General features: G+C 43.0%; 1 protein-coding gene across 1 annotated transcript; it reads right to left on the bottom strand.

The window, feature by feature from the left end:
- Positions 1-843: 843 nt before the first annotated feature.
- On the bottom strand, positions 844-17,977 carry LOC133469354 (ubiquitin carboxyl-terminal hydrolase 31-like). The gene is made up of 16 exons (XM_061756291.1): positions 15,642-17,977; positions 12,160-12,297; positions 11,880-11,968; positions 10,893-10,985; positions 10,646-10,781; positions 9,302-9,452; positions 8,515-8,695; positions 7,329-7,440; positions 7,158-7,252; positions 6,753-6,830; positions 6,520-6,649; positions 6,200-6,319; positions 5,906-6,131; positions 5,670-5,828; positions 4,908-5,060; positions 844-4,837 (listed from the first exon to the last, which is right to left on the bottom strand). The coding sequence occupies exons 1-16, from the start codon at positions 16,212-16,214 to the stop codon at positions 3,363-3,365; spliced, it is 3,909 nt and encodes a 1,302-aa protein (XP_061612275.1). The 5' UTR covers positions 16,215-17,977; the 3' UTR covers positions 844-3,362.
- Positions 17,978-18,016: the final 39 nt, after the last annotated feature.

Here is an 18,016-nt window from a genome sequence, read left to right as displayed (position 1 = left end):
TATAGAAAATTACAACAGGGCGGGAAGACATAGAGGCGGGGTTAGCAGTCCCAGCCTGGGGCCAAACTAATAAAAGCACAATTAAATTACCTCTTAAATAAATGACACTGCTGTAGTTTAATAACGCATCCCCCTCAATGACAGGAGGATATTTGACTCTACGATACATCTTAATAATACATATAACCAATTCAAATGAAAGGACGCTTCTCAGGGACAAATTGAGGATTGCATCAATTTCCTCAACTGTTATTTTGGGGGGATTTTCAGGCAAATGTGCAGCGCCACCAAGAGGGGACCAGGAGAAATGTACTGTAAATCACACATCATCATTTTTTTCATATGAATCTGATGTTTTAGTTCGTCAAGATATCGTCTCACTCGCAAAAACTATTATATATTTCTAAATACACAAAGTACATGTATATGTGTACACATACATGTATATGTAGATATATAGAAAGTGTATATAATGCACAAGTAAATAAGTAAAATGAAATAAAATTGATAGTATTTCTGACCTTGTGGCTGGTTAAAAAAATATATATATTTCAGCAAATCACAAAATAAGTCAAATTAATTGAAATTATATTAAATTCATATAGTTATATAAATAACCAAGTCAACCAATACATAAAATAAAATCAGCTACTTTAAATGTGTTTCTTGCCAGGCGGAGGGTGATCATGTCTCGAAAGGAGACTATGGTTTTGTCATCATAAAATCCTTCAACACACTGCATTCCATTATTAAAGCAGCAGACCGATCACATATAATGCATGCATGTAAAGCGTGTGATGAGCAAAGGCCTCAGAAAAATTAAATAAAAGAAGAAGACAATCCTTGGTTTTCAAGTGAGTCGGTTTACTTTTCAGGTTAAATGAGCAGTTGGTAACATTCATACAAAATGTAGAGTTGTGCAAACAAAGCGTCGCTAAAGAATGCCTTCACATGCTCTCTGATGCTGGCATTTTTTTGGAAAAATAGAACACTACGAAATACTATGTACACATCCAAGAGCTGTACGTCAACATACTCAGCGGTGGCCATGAGCAAGAGGTTGCTTGCATAGTTGAGTGCATGCAGAAGCAAATCATCATGCAACAATTTTCACATGAACTCGTGATCTGTGTGTGTCTGTGTGAGTGTGTGCAGAAAGCGGTGATGATTAGTCGCCTCAAACTCGCTATGTACATGTACACTCACTTTATTAAGTACACTTGCACAATCTAATGACATTCAATGCAAAAAAAAATACTCAGGGAGGTATTTGTTTAACAATACGTTTATTATTATGGTTGTAGGAGAGCGCTAATATGTAAACAATAATCCCTCGCATATTTACGGTTCACTATTCACAAATTTGTTTTTGTTTTTTTCTGAGGAACCGATCCCTGTGGTTTTTGCGCGTTTTCTGAAACGCTCTAAGATGTCAAAGTACTGTCTACTAGGAAAGTAGAACATCAATGTCAAGGAAGTACGTTGAAGTGATGCAGTTCAACCGAGCTATTTATTTCGGGGAGGAGCTACATTTAGCCTGGGTTGTCAGGGGAGATTGTTATTTTCAAGACAAATGTAAGATAAATACGTTTGAAATTCTATTTTATTTCTACGCTGTTTTGGATCATAGTTTATGGTACATTTAAGGTTGAACCAGGAGTGTCCAAACACTTTCCCCTGAGGGCCGCATACAGATAAATTATAAGGATGCACTTTCACATTCGGAAACTTTGATTTATTAAACAAGCCCCATCTGGCAATTTTATAGTCATTGTTAGCTTTCTGCTAAGGGTTTTACGGCAAATAGTTGAGAACTTTTCAAGATTTTGGAGTGGTTTGTGGCCCTGTGAGCCACTAGAATAGATCCGCCCCTGTACAGAGCAGTTGATCGAGTATTTATTAGCAGTATTATCTTTGCAAAAACCGAATTGGATCTCATCACATTGTGCAAGTGGACTGAATGGTTGGGGCCGGACGTGTGTGTGTTCATGTGCGGTGTGTGTGTGTGTATGGCTTTTGTACACCCTGTGTTCTTTTGAGAGGAATGTTCCGAGACAGTGTGGCAGTCAGAAAGCCCTGAGGCCTCGGGTGGGCGCCAAAAGCAAATGTTGGCATCGGACCTGGTGCCAGTTGGGAGGTTGCCCGAGGGCTTGATGGGTTACTACAGGTAAATAAACACATATATTTAAGAACCATGATCTCCAGATGAATAAAACCACTGACACATGCTTCTTTCGCCCGCGCCGTCTCCTTGTCCTCTTCGAAAATTCTCCTTGAAGGCTGTTGCACGATAACTACATCAAGTGTATGTAAACAGCGATTAAGGTTACATAGGTGTATGTTACTTGAAATTACATATTCAGTGCTTAATAAATATTACATTTTATTTAGAAATTTACCAACACCTGCAGTCATACAATTTAGATTATATACTATGATTATCTGAGGCACTGATGTTGACACTTGTCTCTCCATAATGAAGGAGAGCTAAAGGTTTCAGGAAATAATTTAGGGGTTTAGGGGGGGGGGAAAAATGACTCGGTAGTCTATTTTCAACACTCCCGAGTATTGTTCACCTGCACTTTTTCCCTCCTGAGCCACGCTTCCACCAATTGTGTGTTGACCGATCAATGGACAGAAGCGCAGCTACAGTAGGTCGACCCACCCTAAATGTAACGATTACCGCGGCTGACAACCCGATGACGTATCGAAAAGTGGGCTAGCTCCAGTCGATATCTCGGGTCCCGTAGAACAACTAGATTGGCATAACAATCAATTGTTGAATTAATTGAATCTGCGCAAAATGGCGTGCCCTACTGCTGCAGTCTCATCTTTGCTGCCAAAAGAAGTTGAGCTACATCCACGCAGACCACAACTAGGGTTCGCATTATTCTGTTCAACATTACACTGACATTAACACGAGTCCGAGGCATCGCGAGAGCCCGTTTGCTTTAAGAAAAAAAAAATGACTTGATTGTTCATTTCCTCCATAGACAATTAAGGAAATTGAGTCCCTCCCGAATGAAAACGCATTAAAATCATACCGAACCAAACCGATCGGGACTCTGCCGCTTGGTGGAAACGAGGCTTCAAAGACAGATTCCTCTCAGCTAGGCTACGGACACAACAAGGCAATCATTCCAATAAATGAGCAACCCATGCTTATTTACGATACAGTAATAGTATTTCCTGGAAATCATCACAATCAATACAAAGTGCTTTGGTAAAACCCATTCCTAAATAACTATAGAACAAAGTGTCCAGAATGGCAGCTGGAAACCAGTAACCACTGAAAGGCTGAAGGTGTCTCATTTCAGTGTTTGGAGCTGCACTTGAAAGAAGAGCGAGGTGATCATCAGACTTCATTTGGACCTCTGGCTTGATTGTGTGGAGTTGATGGGGATTTTCCTGGACGGCATGGTCTTTTTGACAGCTTCTTTCTTTGAAGGTTCTTTCGCAGAAGAAGCCTGGTTGGTCGATTCTGCAAGTTTGGATTTAGTGGAGGGCAGCAGTGAATGTTTGGCTGCAGCGGAACCTTTGGAGGATTCCTTGTCCTTCGCCGCAGTGGATTCTGAAGCCGCGTTCTGGGCTTTCTTGCTGGAGCCCTCTCTCGCCGCATCTCCACCATCTTCCAGACTTCCTTTGGGGTCCGTTGTCCCCGCTTTCCCGCCATCCGTCGACTTGCGGGTGTCTTTGGGCCTCAGGGCAGTTTTGAAGAAGGACAAAGCTTTGTCCTCGGTCTTACTGTTCCTTCGGGGGGGTTTTGACAGGGCGACCGACGGAGGTACCACACTCGAGGATCGCAGACTGGTCATAGAGGAGCTACTGCTTGAGCTTCGCGCGACCGTCCTGTTCTCCAAGGCTCGACCGGGCCTGCCCTCCGCTCTACTGCCAGCACTGAACCTGGACGGAGGACCTCCGCTGTTAACCTTCTTCTCTGACACCACGTTGGTCCGTGAAGAATCCCGGCTGGCGCTCCTGTCTGCTCCTTTAGTCCTTCCCGAGGCCGAGCTTTTATCGGCGCCACCTTTGGCCGCCGTCCTTCTCTGAGGGTACGAACTTCCCGGAGAGCCGCTCTTCCTCTGTTGGGCAGAGTCAGGATGTAATCCATCTTGAGTTTGGGATGAGCCTTTTTTGGAAGGTGTCGCCGTTCTGGAGGACCCAGCCTTACTGGCTTTGGGTGGTCCGTCGCTCTTGTCCTTTGGATTGGTAGCAGCACCTTTAGCCTGCGCTCGAGCTGGTGACTTGACAACAGCCGGGGACGCAGGCGACAAAGAGCTGGATGACGTTGAGGAGGCGGCGGGACGCTTCTTCGGGCTCCTCTCGCTCTCCACCCCGGTCTTTGTTGAGGTCCGTTTGCCACCTGTACTGTCTGCAGCCACATTTCTTTGCTTCTGCTCCTTTGCAGTCGTCCCATGGCGAGGACTTATTTGTTCAGCACCACTGACGAGATTGATGTTATCCCCAGCCTGCACGGAACTCCTCGGCTCGGTCTGTGATGCAGGTTTGGGGTGAAGCTGCTCTATCAGCCTTTTACTGCCGGGATTATGATCCAATGCTGCGAGGGCGGATTTAGCTCCAAGTTTAGGTGACCTGTTGAAGCAGGACGTTGACAGATTGGTATCAACCACTTCCCCTATTATTTCAAGTGTCGGGGAAGAGGAGTGAGATTCCAGGGAGAAGCGCGAGGGAGAGTTAGAACGGAGTTGCAGCTTGGCAGAGTGGGACCAAGAAGGCTTCTGGCCATTCTCACTCAGCACTAGTGGACTAGCGATGGACGCTCTCGAGGAGAATGTCTGCCTTTGCATGGCTCTCACCACGGGCCGGCTCGATAAGCCTGCGCGCCAGAAAGCTTCGCTTAAGAATAAATAGATCACTCTCATGTTAAGGGAAATGTGCACGCTTACCGTCATCCTCGCTCCGTTCGCCGGCAAACTCGGCCGACTCTGAGAGGGAGGCCAGTGATGTTCGTCTGGAGGAACCGGATGAGGCTTGGCTCGGTGGACGGCTTCCTATCAGACGACTGATCCAATGCTCACACAGGGAAGAACTTGTAGATCCTAAAGAACCCCAACAATAATTGAACTTGTGCAACATCAGTTACGGCATTTCCGAGCTATTAGCGGGGCGCCCTGCCGCAAAAAGCCAAAACCCCAGAGAAATTGATGACCTTGTTGCAAAGACAGAGAGTCTTAACTTTTACTAACAACCCAGGCTAAGTTTACCCCTTCCCCGACATTCAAAGCTTGTCTCTCAGTTGAGATGTACCACTTCGATATACTTCTTTGCGACCAATTCCTCTTTGCTGTAGACAGGGATTTGGCAACGTGTTGTGGCAGAGCGTTATAGAACGAGCCGGACATCGATATTCGGCTTAATTCTGAACGGCTTGCTTACAGACCTCCGTCCATTCATTCTCTTTAGCGTGCATCCTCATTAGGAGTCGTGCCACGAATAGCAGAAAAACGGAGGATGACTATATGTCCCCTTTAATAGGTAGGTCCCAATACGTTTTGTCAACAAGTCTCTACACCACAGACACATGCAGAATGTGACAGCCTGATTGCAAAAACTACAAGTTAAACAAGGTAAATTGTTAGCGATTAATTTGATTAGTTGTCGATGAATCTATTAATCGTTGCACCTCTAAACATAATGAACTCAATTACCTCCCACAGAACTGTTGGCAGACCAAGACGGAATGGTGGCACGTCTCTGGTAAAACAAGATGTAAGCCGTCTGCTTGCAGACGTCCTCTTCTGATATTGGATGAACGTCGCTATCATCAAAGCAATACCACTGTCCGTCAATGGAGTTCTTACACTGAGCTACGAGATAAAGAACAGCGGCGTGTGAGAAAACGCATTTGTTGTCTTTTTCATCTCCGTGAATGCCGCAGCGATACCTGTGTAATGTCCTCCCTGCATCGTCCCGTGATGGTTGCACACGGCGTACAGGTCGTAAAGGTAATCCTCGGGATCCCGACCCAGCCCGTAAGGCCGTCTCCATGGCGACCAGTGCGAGGGGAGACTCCAGCTGCTCTGGCTCCGCTTCACCATGTGTGGTGCCATATCCATGCCGGTCAGCGGGAACTTGACCATGTTCTGCATTTTCATGCGCCGATCCCCATCCTGAAAAAATGTAAAGCGCAACGTCTCGCTGCATCCATAGATTTTGGAAAATCTCCGTATGGCCATACCTGTCGAAAGCGCTTGAGGTGAAGAATGAGGATGTCAGGCAGTGTCCACAAACTGAGCTTGATGCTGCCCTGCTGAAGCTGCTTACAGTGTGGACATCGCCAGGCGTCATCAGGAGCCAGCTGGGAAAAATGTCATTTCATTTTGTATTTCATTTATCGTATGCTTTATAGTTCCCCTTGCTGCATTGTTTTTTTTTTTTTTTTTTTTGGGGGGCAAAACATGTTCATTAAAATGTATTTATTCATTTTACAAAATAGATGTTCTATTGATTTATTGTAAATAAAATATTAGTACAATAAACAATTTTGTTGGAGCCCACCTGTTCCTCTTTGGTGTAGAGTTGAAAGCACTGAGCGAGTGAGCAGCTCTGAGGCTGGAGGTGCTGCTCCTTCGCATGACGTACACTTTCAGCATCGGGGATGTATTCGTCCTCTGTTCGTTTAAACAGACTGCGAGCAAACAACATTCGCAATGATCCCAGCAGGATGGTTGAAATTTGAAGTGAAATATTTCTTCATTCCCTACAACCAATCAAAACCGAGTCCTACTTACTAGTCTTTGGTCTCCTTGTCCCATTCCACAACAATTTTGACATGAGGCGGCCCACCAGGACCGCAAGATTTATATGCTCTGGTGAGAAAAAACAAAACAAACAAAAAATAACATACACCACATTAACATTTCATATCTTAGGCAAATACATTTAAGGTGATTCTTAAAAAGATTGCATTATTAGCGGCAATACATATGTAAACTAAAACAAAAAAACTACCTTAACAAAAATGGAAATACAAACTAAAAACAACAAAAATAATAATAAAAAAGCCTAGAAAAATAAAAACATTAAAAAAAAAAAAAAAACGTTTCACGTCTCAAGTGGTATTTTCCAACAAGAACACACCGCACATAAACAAGAAAGGGAGCAGCACTCCCCTTAGTGGTGGCCGTCAGCTTTACCTCTCCACGGAAGGATGACAGAGTGGTTGCTCTTCCTGAGGCAGGAGATACGTGATCCCGACCACGCCTACCACGCGTAACGTGAAGGGCCCAACCTGCAAGACCATGGAGCACAACGGTGGACTAATATTCAACATGCAGCACATAGTGAATTGTTTTGACAGTACATACCTGCACGACGGCTCCAGGGCGCAAAAGATGACGCATCTTCTCCAAAATTTCCTTCTGGAGAACATCCCATGTGACTGTACGCTCCAGGTAGAGGATGAAAGGATTGCCAAACCTGGAGGAATCCCGCAAAACAAAGTTAAGTGTTTTCCTTTCCAATGCAGTTAGGATTTTAGGCCTAGCACTTGAACTTGATTATGTGTTAATGCGCATGATGTGTGTTTTTGTTGTCTTGGTGCTGTGTTTTATTTATTCATTAGTTAGTAGTCAACATCGGGGCTGAGAGAACAACATATTTATTTTGTAATTGTAATGTATGAATATGACAACGATAAACTAAAAACAAAAGTGGAGATGGGATTAAGTCAAATCACAGTTAATCTCAAATTAGGTCAAATCATTTTATTAATGCAGTTTTATCCCCAGTGTGTGGTTGTCATAAATATTCCAATTCGATATCGATTCACAACACTTCAAACAACTTCAGCTTGATTTTTTTTTTTTTTTTTTTTAAGATGTTTTACTCTAGCTGTACATTTCCTTTGGTGAAAATCATCCCGAACTTTGCAGTTTTACATCACACTTGTAGTTTTTAGAGTTAAAAGTAATAATTCTCTGCACTGTGGCAGAGATGGGCTCAAGTGACATACTGTATTTTATAGTGGCGGTTTCTGGTATGTGCGATATGTGCGGCCGCACACTGTACGAGAATTGGTTTTCTATTGACATGAAATGTAAATAATTGCCGGTTCTATGGGGAATTTGCGCCCCCTTGTGGAGATAAAGTGATTGCAAGGACTTTGCTATGAACAAAGTGAGAGGTTATCGATGTCAAGGAAGTAAGACATTTTTGTTCTTTGAATACGGAATACCATCTACACCCGCGGTACAACAAAACAAAATATAATATATAAGGATTACTGTGAGAAAACACAAAGTCTAATAATGTCTAATAATGTTATTAGTGGCGCATTTATCTAACTTGTTTGTATTTACAGCACCTAATTATGTCTCAAGTCAAGCCCCGAATGGTAAACTCCCAAGTCCAAATCGATTTGTTTTTCTCCAGTCAAGTCACAAGTCATCCAAACAGTCGAGTCGGATTCCAAGTCGCAGCGACTCAACTCTCCGTCTCTGTCTACAGGACAGGAAAGTGAGCGAGGTCCTCGTCCGCTCCCTCTGGACGTACCTGCGTCCTTGCTGGCCGGCGCAGGCTCGGTTGCACACCAACAGCACCACCTTCTCGTCCTGCCCCGTGTTCTTATTGGGGCTGAGAGGCGGAGTCGTAGGCTCCTGGATTTGTGGGGATAACCGATTGTTATCCGTGCTGTACTTCAAGTTGTTCTGGTTGAGATTGCCGTGTGGACTCCCTGTATTGTTTCAAAAATGTTAATTCATTACACTTTTTACCTAGAAATGTAAATAAAACACACTGTTTGTTATTACATTAATGATGTCTACACTGTAGTCCTGATTAGTTTATTGTTATCTTAATTGAAAAAAAAAAATTCTAAGAGACCCCAAACTTTTAAACAGTTAAAATATTCAAAAATACAGAAATTGGGAGCATTTCGGTCACATTCGCCAGCCACTTAATTAGGTACGTCAGCACACTCTATCAGTCAATGCAGGAGCTGCAACATGTTTATAATTGTGTTTGTGCAGTAGCTGATGTAGTTTTCAAAAGTGCACTGCATCCAATAAAAGAGCCGTTTCTATCATATACTCATGTAGCCACCAAATAAGCTCATCAAAAATGTTAGGAACGCCTCTTAGTAAGATGCAGAGCAATCTGACACCACTGCAGGCGACAACCACAACAACAATAACAAAATAAAGTATTGCTTTCCGTATAAAGGCACAATTCTTTCATCGGTTCTCATTAGAATGAGAACGTGTGCCTAATGAATTGTCTAGTGAGCGCTTAATCCAATTGGGCCTCCTACTTGTACGAGCTAATGAGCAGGTTGTCGTACCGCCTCGCTTGGAGCGGATCTGATCGGGCCTGAAGAGCTCGGGCGTCTCGAAAGCAAAGATGGAGTCGCTCTCCTGAATGATCTCCAGGTCGTCGTCGTCGTCACAGAAGGAGCGATGGAAGCCGTCGTAGTACATCTCGGTGAGGACGATCTGAAGACGGGCGCACGTGGGCATTTGGGGGTGAGAGTGTGAACCCTTAAAGCACCTTAAACACACCATCGGGTGTGCTCTGATCCAATTTCACTTCGTTGGTTTGAAAAGTATTATTTATTGACTACAAATAATGTATCTTTGTTGATCAAGCCATGTTATTGACATACAGCGACAATATATCAGCTTTGTAAATGCAAGACGATATGATCCTTCAGTTTTTACTGTATACAGTATATCTTTTGTCACACATTTGTTTGGTGTTGTGCTGTGACATTTTTCTAATGTAGAAAAAAAAACAAATTGGTGAACAATGTTGAAGTGAGGGGAGGAGCTTCATTTAGTCAGGCCATAGTCTTGTCTAATAGAAAGAAGTGATATGGCACCATCATCTGGCATCTACAGGCAATTGCAACCCTTTTTGGGTGGGTGTCAATTACATTTGGATTTTCGCAATTAGTGGCAGGGCTGGATCCCAACCCCCCGTAAAAATCCGTTTTTCTAGATCCGGATTCTATTTGAGATCACGCTTCAAAAGTTGAAATGTTACAGTGAACCCCTACCTATTCGCTATTCACATATGCACCTATTTGCATATTTTTACGCACTTTCTGTAACACTTTAAGATGCCACAAGATGGCACTAAAGCCATAGGTACTAGGAACATAGTAATTGACGTCAAGGAGGTATGTTGAAGTGATACATCTCGACAGTGAGACTTAGATCGTTGCATGTCAGGGAGGAGCTAAGTTTAGCCTGGGTTGTTAGTAGAGGTTACGGAGAGTCTTCGCTGCATGTGTATGTTTTTTGTTTTTTTAAGGCTCATGTTGTAAGATGAGGTTAAAATGATATGTTTTGGGGTCATAGCTTGTGGTATACAGTATTCATGGTTTAAACTATTACTACAGGCAATGTTTTGGGGGGGGGGGGGGGGGGGGGGGGGGTGGAGCATCAATTTCCCATGCTTTTTTTGCCATTCCCAGCTGTACTGTATCTACTTTTTGTGTCATTTTGGTTTGGATATACATTTTTTTTTTTTTTTAAATAAAATACATGGCTTGGCTCAACAAAGGTGGGAAACACTGTTAATATACGATAACACTATATTTAGCTTCCGACTTGCGATGATGCTTCAAAAGTCCAAAAGTAATCCATAAATATGGATGTACAGTAAGTAGTTTGGGAGGACGTACCTGTTGAGCAGGGATTTTGGTCTCCTGGGCCACAGCTTGTCTGAGCCTGGATACAGTACCGGACAGAGGCACGGCCACCCCGACCCGCATACAATGGGAGCACTTGCCCTGGTACACTACTGTCACATACAAGGGCCTGCATCACATAAACAGAGAATGAGAATCCGTTTGTTTTTATATACACAGATAGAAAGTGAGGGTATTTTCCAATTTTAGCAATCTTTTTTTTTAATGCTGACAGATTTACCGCGTGTGAGGTACGGGGATTGGCAGTGAGATGCAGAGGAAAGGATCGAAGGTGTTGCTCTGTTTCTGGCAGTGAGGACAAGTCAGGGAGGATCTGCACAGAACGATGAGTTACAAGTGGGACATTTTGGGGAAAATATCCGCTATGCTATCAAGCTGTGGAAAAGAAAACATTACATGAGATTAAATTGCAGGTGTTTCACTTAATTAGCACTAACAAGGGCTGAAACGATTAATCGAAAAACTCGAATAACTCCATGGAAAAAAAAAAAAAAAAAAAGTCTGCTACGAAGCTTTGCTATCCACAGCCAACTAATGTGCAATAGCTTTCAAAAGTTTGAGGATCACTTCGAAAAGTCCTTATTTTTTAAAGAAAAGCACTGGATTTGTATTTACCCACATTAACAATATCTAGAATGTATTTCTGATTAATGTTATTTTATCTTATAACTATAACTACTTATAACTATTCTTAACAACAAATTGAATTTGAAATTAGAAGACAGAAAATAGCGGTTGGATGCAACTATTGTCCAATTCATGTTAAGAAGGGATTTGGTGAATATAAATAGTTTATAGTGAGGACAAGCTGCTAATTTGGTACAGATTTTCTGCCGAAACGAAAAGAACAAATCCATTTAGCAAGAAACATGAGGTGGACACGCTTTGTTTGCTTTAGTGGGCCACATAAAATGATCTGACGCCAGGGCCTTGAGTTTGACACCTGTGTCATAAGGGATTTAAGTTAGAGGAAAGAAAATATAATAAAGTATCCATTTCTTGTTATTGGTCAATATAGTAATATGCGGATATTTGCACGCCAAAACATAAAGTGGTGTCGGTCACATATTGCTGCAGTGGAAACAAATAGAAAAATGTCCCACAGCGTCCAGCTCATATGGTCAGTGTTTGCATGTAAACAAAAGTGCAATACTGTGCATTTGTCGAATATGAAGACAAACAGCGGCTGTGTGGACGCGTTGGTTACCTGTACTGTGCCTGGAAAAGCTCTTGCACAAAAGAGCCGGGCGCTGGGAGCGGAGATCCTTCAGGGGCGTTTTCGTTCTCTACCGGAGGCTAGAAAGAAGAAAAAAAAAAAAAAAAGCACAAGAATGGAAATGAACTGTGGTGGGAAGTAATAAAGTAGAAATGCTGTACTTCATTGTTAAGTAGATTGTTTGGGTAGCCGTATCTGTACTTCTACTTAAGTACAGACTGTGAGTACTTTTACCACCTCTGAAAATAAACACTGTGGGGTCGCTGTTTACCGTCCTTGGGGGCCTGACGTCAGGATGGATGATGTTGTTGAGGTCTTCGTGCACTCGATCCAGCAGCCACAGGAGGAATTCTTGCGCGTCATGCTGGGAGTTGCCCTTGAACTGAAGGGCGCTTTTTGACACCACATTCTGCACGGGGCACACACGTTTTTAATCATTATTATTATTATTATTATTATTATATAGGCAGCAGATAGATTTTCAGAAATCAACTTCACTTCATTATTCAACAGTAAACAACAACAAAAAAAAAGCATTAATAGTCACAGTGCATGAGCACAACTTGAGTGACAGTGAGCTGACACCAGCGCATCCTCCACTCCACAAAGTCAACCTCTTCTCACGGTCATGTGTCACGCATGCGACGTTTCCCATGAGGCCTTTGTCGCGTAACGCTTTTCTTTCCTCGTCATTATATCGCACGATACTGCGTTCCTGAGTGGCATCTCAGTCTTAAGTAAGATAATGACAGATTTGTCTATTGGTTATGAGCTGAAATACAATGAGCATGCACCAACAGTAGTTACAATTACATAAGATAACTCAAGGGTTCCCAATTGGTTTTTTGTTTGTTTGTTTGTTTTTTGCGTTTTAAGGATCCCTTACAGGTGAGAACTATTTCCAAGGAGCCCCTCATAATCCTAACACCATTTAAATTACCATATATAATTAAGAAATTAAAAAGTTGCCTATTTCCGAGAAGGAAAAAAAAAAAATAATCAATGGTACGATAACAAATTTGTATTTTTTATCTATTTATTTTTTAAGAAATCAAGATGCAAAGCTATGAGAATAAAGTGGTAATCATTAACAGGTGTAAAAATGAAAAGTAGTTGTGATCTTTACAAGAACAAAGATATTTTGCTCGGATGAAAAATTGTAACCTAAAAGAATAAAGTCATATTTTCCACCACAGTTCATTTCCATTCTTTCAATTTTAAAGACAACGTCATACTATGATATTAAAGTCAAAGTTGAATGAGGTTTTAATAAGTGAATTTCAAAAAAAAAAAACTTGTTCTCAAAATATGACTTTTATTCTGGAAGAGATGCCTTCATTTTCTTTATAAAAAAATTAAAAAAAAAAAAAAAAGACAGGACTATATTCTCCAAACATTATGCCTTTTGTTCTTGGAAATAATGGCACTTTATTCCTCTAATGCAAGGATGTCAGATTTATACAATGATATCAGTGCTTTTATTTGTCCCAAAGCTAGGGAGGAATAATTTGTTTATTATTTTCGTGGTTTTGGCACATCATCCCTGATAAGTACTCAGGGTATTAAATGTTTAAAATAATATAATTTTTTGCAAATTATTTTGCAGACCACCAAGCTACAGCTCACGGACACCCAAGGGCTGGGGGTCCCCAGTCTGAGAACCACTGTGATAATTAAACATGCCAATGCACTGTAAATATTAGTTAAAAAATAATAATAATTTGAATTATTAAATTGAAATCAATTAATATTTTTTTAATCAAATTAAATTTCATAACATCAAGATTCAGTTTTTACAGAAACATAATTCCTTTTGATTATGTTTATTATTATAAATCTTAATTTACCCAAAAATATCTTGTAGTTGCGTCATGTATTTCTTTCCTGTCACTTTACAAAAGTAATTATGCAAAGATGAGAACTGATAACAAAGGAGGAGCTTACTTTGATAATTTCTTACTTCTGAAAGAGGCTCTGTAAATAATTTCCAAATGAATGAATTTATGTTCCAGAGCATCAAGATAGAAGGATTTAAAGTCAATACGTTTGAGCACATCGTAACTGAATGTTTTTGCTCATTAGTATTGGACTATTTTTTTTTATTGGATTCTTTCTTCTTTGCTTGAAATCTAATTCTAATTCTACCTATGCTAAGTCGCGGCATATATTTTGAGACTGTCGCTCTAACAAGAATACATCTAAACCCTGTCAGACAGGTCATAAAAAAAAAACAGCCCAAAATAGGAGCACTTTTAAGAACGAGCAACGTGATACAGACTCCTCTCCAATTCAGCTTGTCTCTTTATGCAATTTGAAAAGATGAAAATACAGTAGATGAGCAGAAGATACAATGTTGCCAAATTTGCAAGGTAACAAAATGAAAAGGTTTGTTTGTTTGGAAAGCTGGTAAGCGGGCGGGCTCCAAAAAACAATGGCGTTCATTTGAGCTTCAGCTCTCCTCCTGAAAGCGAACCCTTTGAAGGAAGACCTTGCTTTAATTGGATTGGATTATTATTCGTCAATGAAAAAGGTTAAAATAAGATTTTTTTTTTTTTTTTAAAACGAGTCCAAATATTACATAATGCTAACGCCACACAAACGTCTAGTTAGCAAGCGACGGCGCGAACATTGCCTTCCACAAACCGGAGGTGGATTTACTACTAGGCAAACACAGGCAATTGCCCGGGGACCTAAGTTTTCCAGGGGCCCACAAATATCTCACAAAAACTGATTAATAACGTTCTCTTCAATTTAAAGCAATTATTATTGCTCACGTCTTGATTCACACGTTTAAAAACAGCAAAATGTTTACTCTATGAGGCAGATTATTTCAAGTGCTCCCCAACTCCCTTCTCATGCAATGGACTAGTCCCTCTTCTTACTGCGCTTGTGCAGAATTGATTCAGTAAGAGGGGAGCAAAACAAACTTTTTGGCAGGTGGTGACGAAAATGAAGTGGAGTCGAAAAGGTGAGAGGAAATCCAACAGTTTGTATCCAAACTAGCAAAGGTTTCAACTGTTTTTAACGGTGACAACGAAAGTTCGAAACTGGCAACAGCCGTTGCAGTAGCACTGCCGTCAGTGTCAACCGAGGATGTAGCAGAGATGAAGTGGAGCGTGACACCAACAACACTTTTCATCACGAAGATGCGAGTCTAAAAGCAGTCGAAATGGACCAACTACGCTAATTTAAATGTTGATTAATGCTCTCGTCAATTGTAGTAAAAGCGTCGAGATGATTCACTTGTGAGATAACAATCCTCAAGAAGGATTTTAAGAACTTGATCTCACTCAGGAAATGGGAGAATTTTCTCAAGATGATAAAAATGAGTATTCAAAACATTTGCAGTACACGGACGGATGTGGAGGGCGCCATGACTGGGTTTGCCTTGGGCCCCCGAAAGACTAGCTACGCCCCTGCACACACCCGGTGATTCCCGGTTTGATTCCCAGTCTGAAGTAGTTACTACATCTTGCGATATTCTATGCGCAAGCTCGATTGATCCTCTTCCCCCACAGGTTCCGCTGGATTAACTGGATTTTTTAAAAAGTAAATTGTGAAAAAAAAAACTGAAGTGTATATCTGGCGGCACGACCCCAAACACAGCAAGTTTTTGTCATCAGTTCAAGTTAGCGTTTGTCAAACACGTTTGACCCGACCAGAAGTACCTTGGTGCCTTTTTCTTTTTTTTTTAACAAACATTATCAAAAGTGGAAGTGCCAATATGACACACAAACCGATACTGTAGCCTACCTTGAAGTCTCTGCTGTGCTGGGGCGTGTACTCGAAGGTCCACAAGGCTCGAACCAGACCGGACAGCTGCTCCGTCACCTCGCCGGATTCCTCCTGCTGCTGCTGCTGGCTGGACTTCTTCTGCACCAGGACCCCGTTGGACTTACTCGCCTTCGTATCAGCGCCGCTGCCGGCCTCAGATCCTCCACCACCGCCGCCTCCTTGGCCCCGGAACTGCTCCAGGGCCAGGTACTCGGCGAAGAGCTCTGTGTTGCTCAGGCACTGCAGGATGGCGTTCATGAAGCAGGTATTGCCGTGGTTCTTGAGCCCGGCCACACCCGGGACCTTGTCGCCGAAAGAGAACCCCCCGCAGTCGCTGTCGTCCGACTGGAGCGAGCCCCCGGTGGTGGCGGGGATGGAGGAGGCGTCGTCCTTGTCGTCACGGGCCGCCTGCTCGTCTGTGCTGAAATGGGACAAAGTGGAGAGAGTCCGGAGAACTCTGTTCATGAAGCTGCCCACCGAGCGGACCGAGCTCCTCCGGAACAGCTTCTTGCTGAAGGATTTCTTCTCCTTGTTAGTAACCACTTTGGACATTTTGGCTGCTTTCCGGCGGCTGTTTAGAGAGAAGAGCGGACGAGCACGTTTGCCTCACAGCTCGGAGGTTCCGGGTTTGAATCTGCGCTGTGGCCTTCCAAAGCGTAGTTTGCGTGCTCTCCCTGCGCTCGGGTGGCTTTTCTCCATCTTCATCCCAAGTTCCCAAAACAACATTGTTATATGTATAAATACAGTACCTCACTTAAGACTTGTCCATATGCTTTTGCTGTTTTTTTTGCCCAAAGTCAGCGAGGCTCCAGCTCACCTTCGACCCTAATGAGGACAATAGAAAATGGAAGTTGGATGTTTGGAGGGAGATTGGGGGTTTGGGGGGGGGGGGAGACACTTGAAATCCTTTTTCTAGTGCACCTAATTCAGCCCCCACGCGCGGCACCACTCGTCGTGTTGTCCACAGGTTCGTTCCACTTAAAGGAAGGCCTGCTAGTTGAGAAAAGACAAACGCCGTGTGTTGGTGTTGGTGGTGGCGAAGCGCTCGGAGCGGGGGTCTCTCTCACACGCTCGCCCGCGCATAGCGTCTCCAACGGCGGCTACGAGCAGACGACACGGCGGCCTGTTGTGTCACGGAGGTGGATCCTCACACATAAACATCAGCGGGTCCCTCATCTTTTATTCGCGGTCCAAAAGGTATCCCACCGCCTCCCGTCCACGGCGAATCCTCGAACGGGGCTCTATTTATGGGTGTTTGTTTTCCTTAATGCTCATCCGCGGTGCTCGTCATCATCGGTACCCCGCGACCGGAGCTCCACAGCCCGCCGCTCCCTCGCCTCTCGAGCGTACCTCCCTCCACCCTCCCCGGAGGTTTTTGGAGGGAGGGAGGGAGGGGGTGGGGGTTGTCACTCAATTTGGTATTCGGAGCCTCTTGATTCCCCGCACGGGACGAGGGTCGACGGCGAGGCCGGTTACCGAGTCCATCCTCATCTGTTCAGGCAGCGACACTGCAGGCAGGGCGGGGACGGATGACGTCGCGGCCCAACACTGGTCCATGTCGAGAGGGGAGCAGGTGGATGCTGGATGATGATGCCGGATGATGCGCTCCGTCGGTCTCCACACAGACTCCCCGGTCAGCACGACAAGCACCAATCGCAACGCGCTGCCACGTGATGTCAACTTATTCAGAGAAGTGAACGTCATTTATCCTCAGACTTCAATATGAGCCTTCAGTGGGGATTTACAGACTTTACTCCACCTCTGGATGCCACCTCAATCACGCAGTAATTAGAAAAAAAACTGGCAATACTACAGAACACGTTCAAGCGCTTTCATCTTTACCGATTCGCACTACTTATTCTGAAGGCACCGGGCAGATTAGATGGACATGGCAACACATAGCTGAAATCTGATAGGACCAAAAAATTTAAATAAACAATCTAGCATCTATATTCACATACTAGAAGCAGCGGAAGCCAAGAGAACCGCTTTAAAATGAAGAGAATAGCTTGTTGGGAATACATTCATACAATTTAACAGATCAAAACGTTAAAATTTAGATTGTAAATTCTAATGTTCAAATCTCAGCCCTGGCTTTCCAGTGTGGACTTTGAGTTTCTCTGGGTACGCTAGATTCCATTCTAAAAAAACATGTTCGGTTAATTGAAAACAACATTGTACCTCTGGGTGTGAACGGTACGGTTGTATATAAGGTATATGTGCCCTGTGATTGATGAACAACCAGTTCGCCAACTGGGATAGGCTCACCCACGCCCCAATTTGGATACAAACACGAGTTACCAAATTAGCTATTTTCAGGCCCACGAACACAATAATAAAGATATTTGAATATT

Source organism: Phyllopteryx taeniolatus, chromosome 19, assembly GCF_024500385.1.
Source record: "Phyllopteryx taeniolatus isolate TA_2022b chromosome 19, UOR_Ptae_1.2, whole genome shotgun sequence".
Classification (NCBI taxonomy): Eukaryota; Metazoa; Chordata; class Actinopteri; order Syngnathiformes; family Syngnathidae; genus Phyllopteryx; species Phyllopteryx taeniolatus.
This window is presented reverse-complemented; position numbering and strand designations above follow the sequence as displayed.

Bases quoted from the DNA above. Each gene is read 5' to 3' on its own strand.
- LOC133469354 (XM_061756291.1), bottom strand. From the start codon at position 16,214: ATGTCCAAAGTGGTTACTAACAAGGAGAAGAAATCCTTCAGCAAGAAG. The intron at 12,298-15,641 runs GTAGGCTACAGT...TGCCCCGTGCAG, and splicing joins AGCACAGCAGAGACTTCAAG to AATGTGGTGTCAAAAAGCGC. The intron at 4,838-4,907 runs GTAAGCGTGCAC...TCTGGCGCGCAG, and splicing joins CGAACGGAGCGAGGATGACG to GCTTATCGAGCCGGCCCGTG.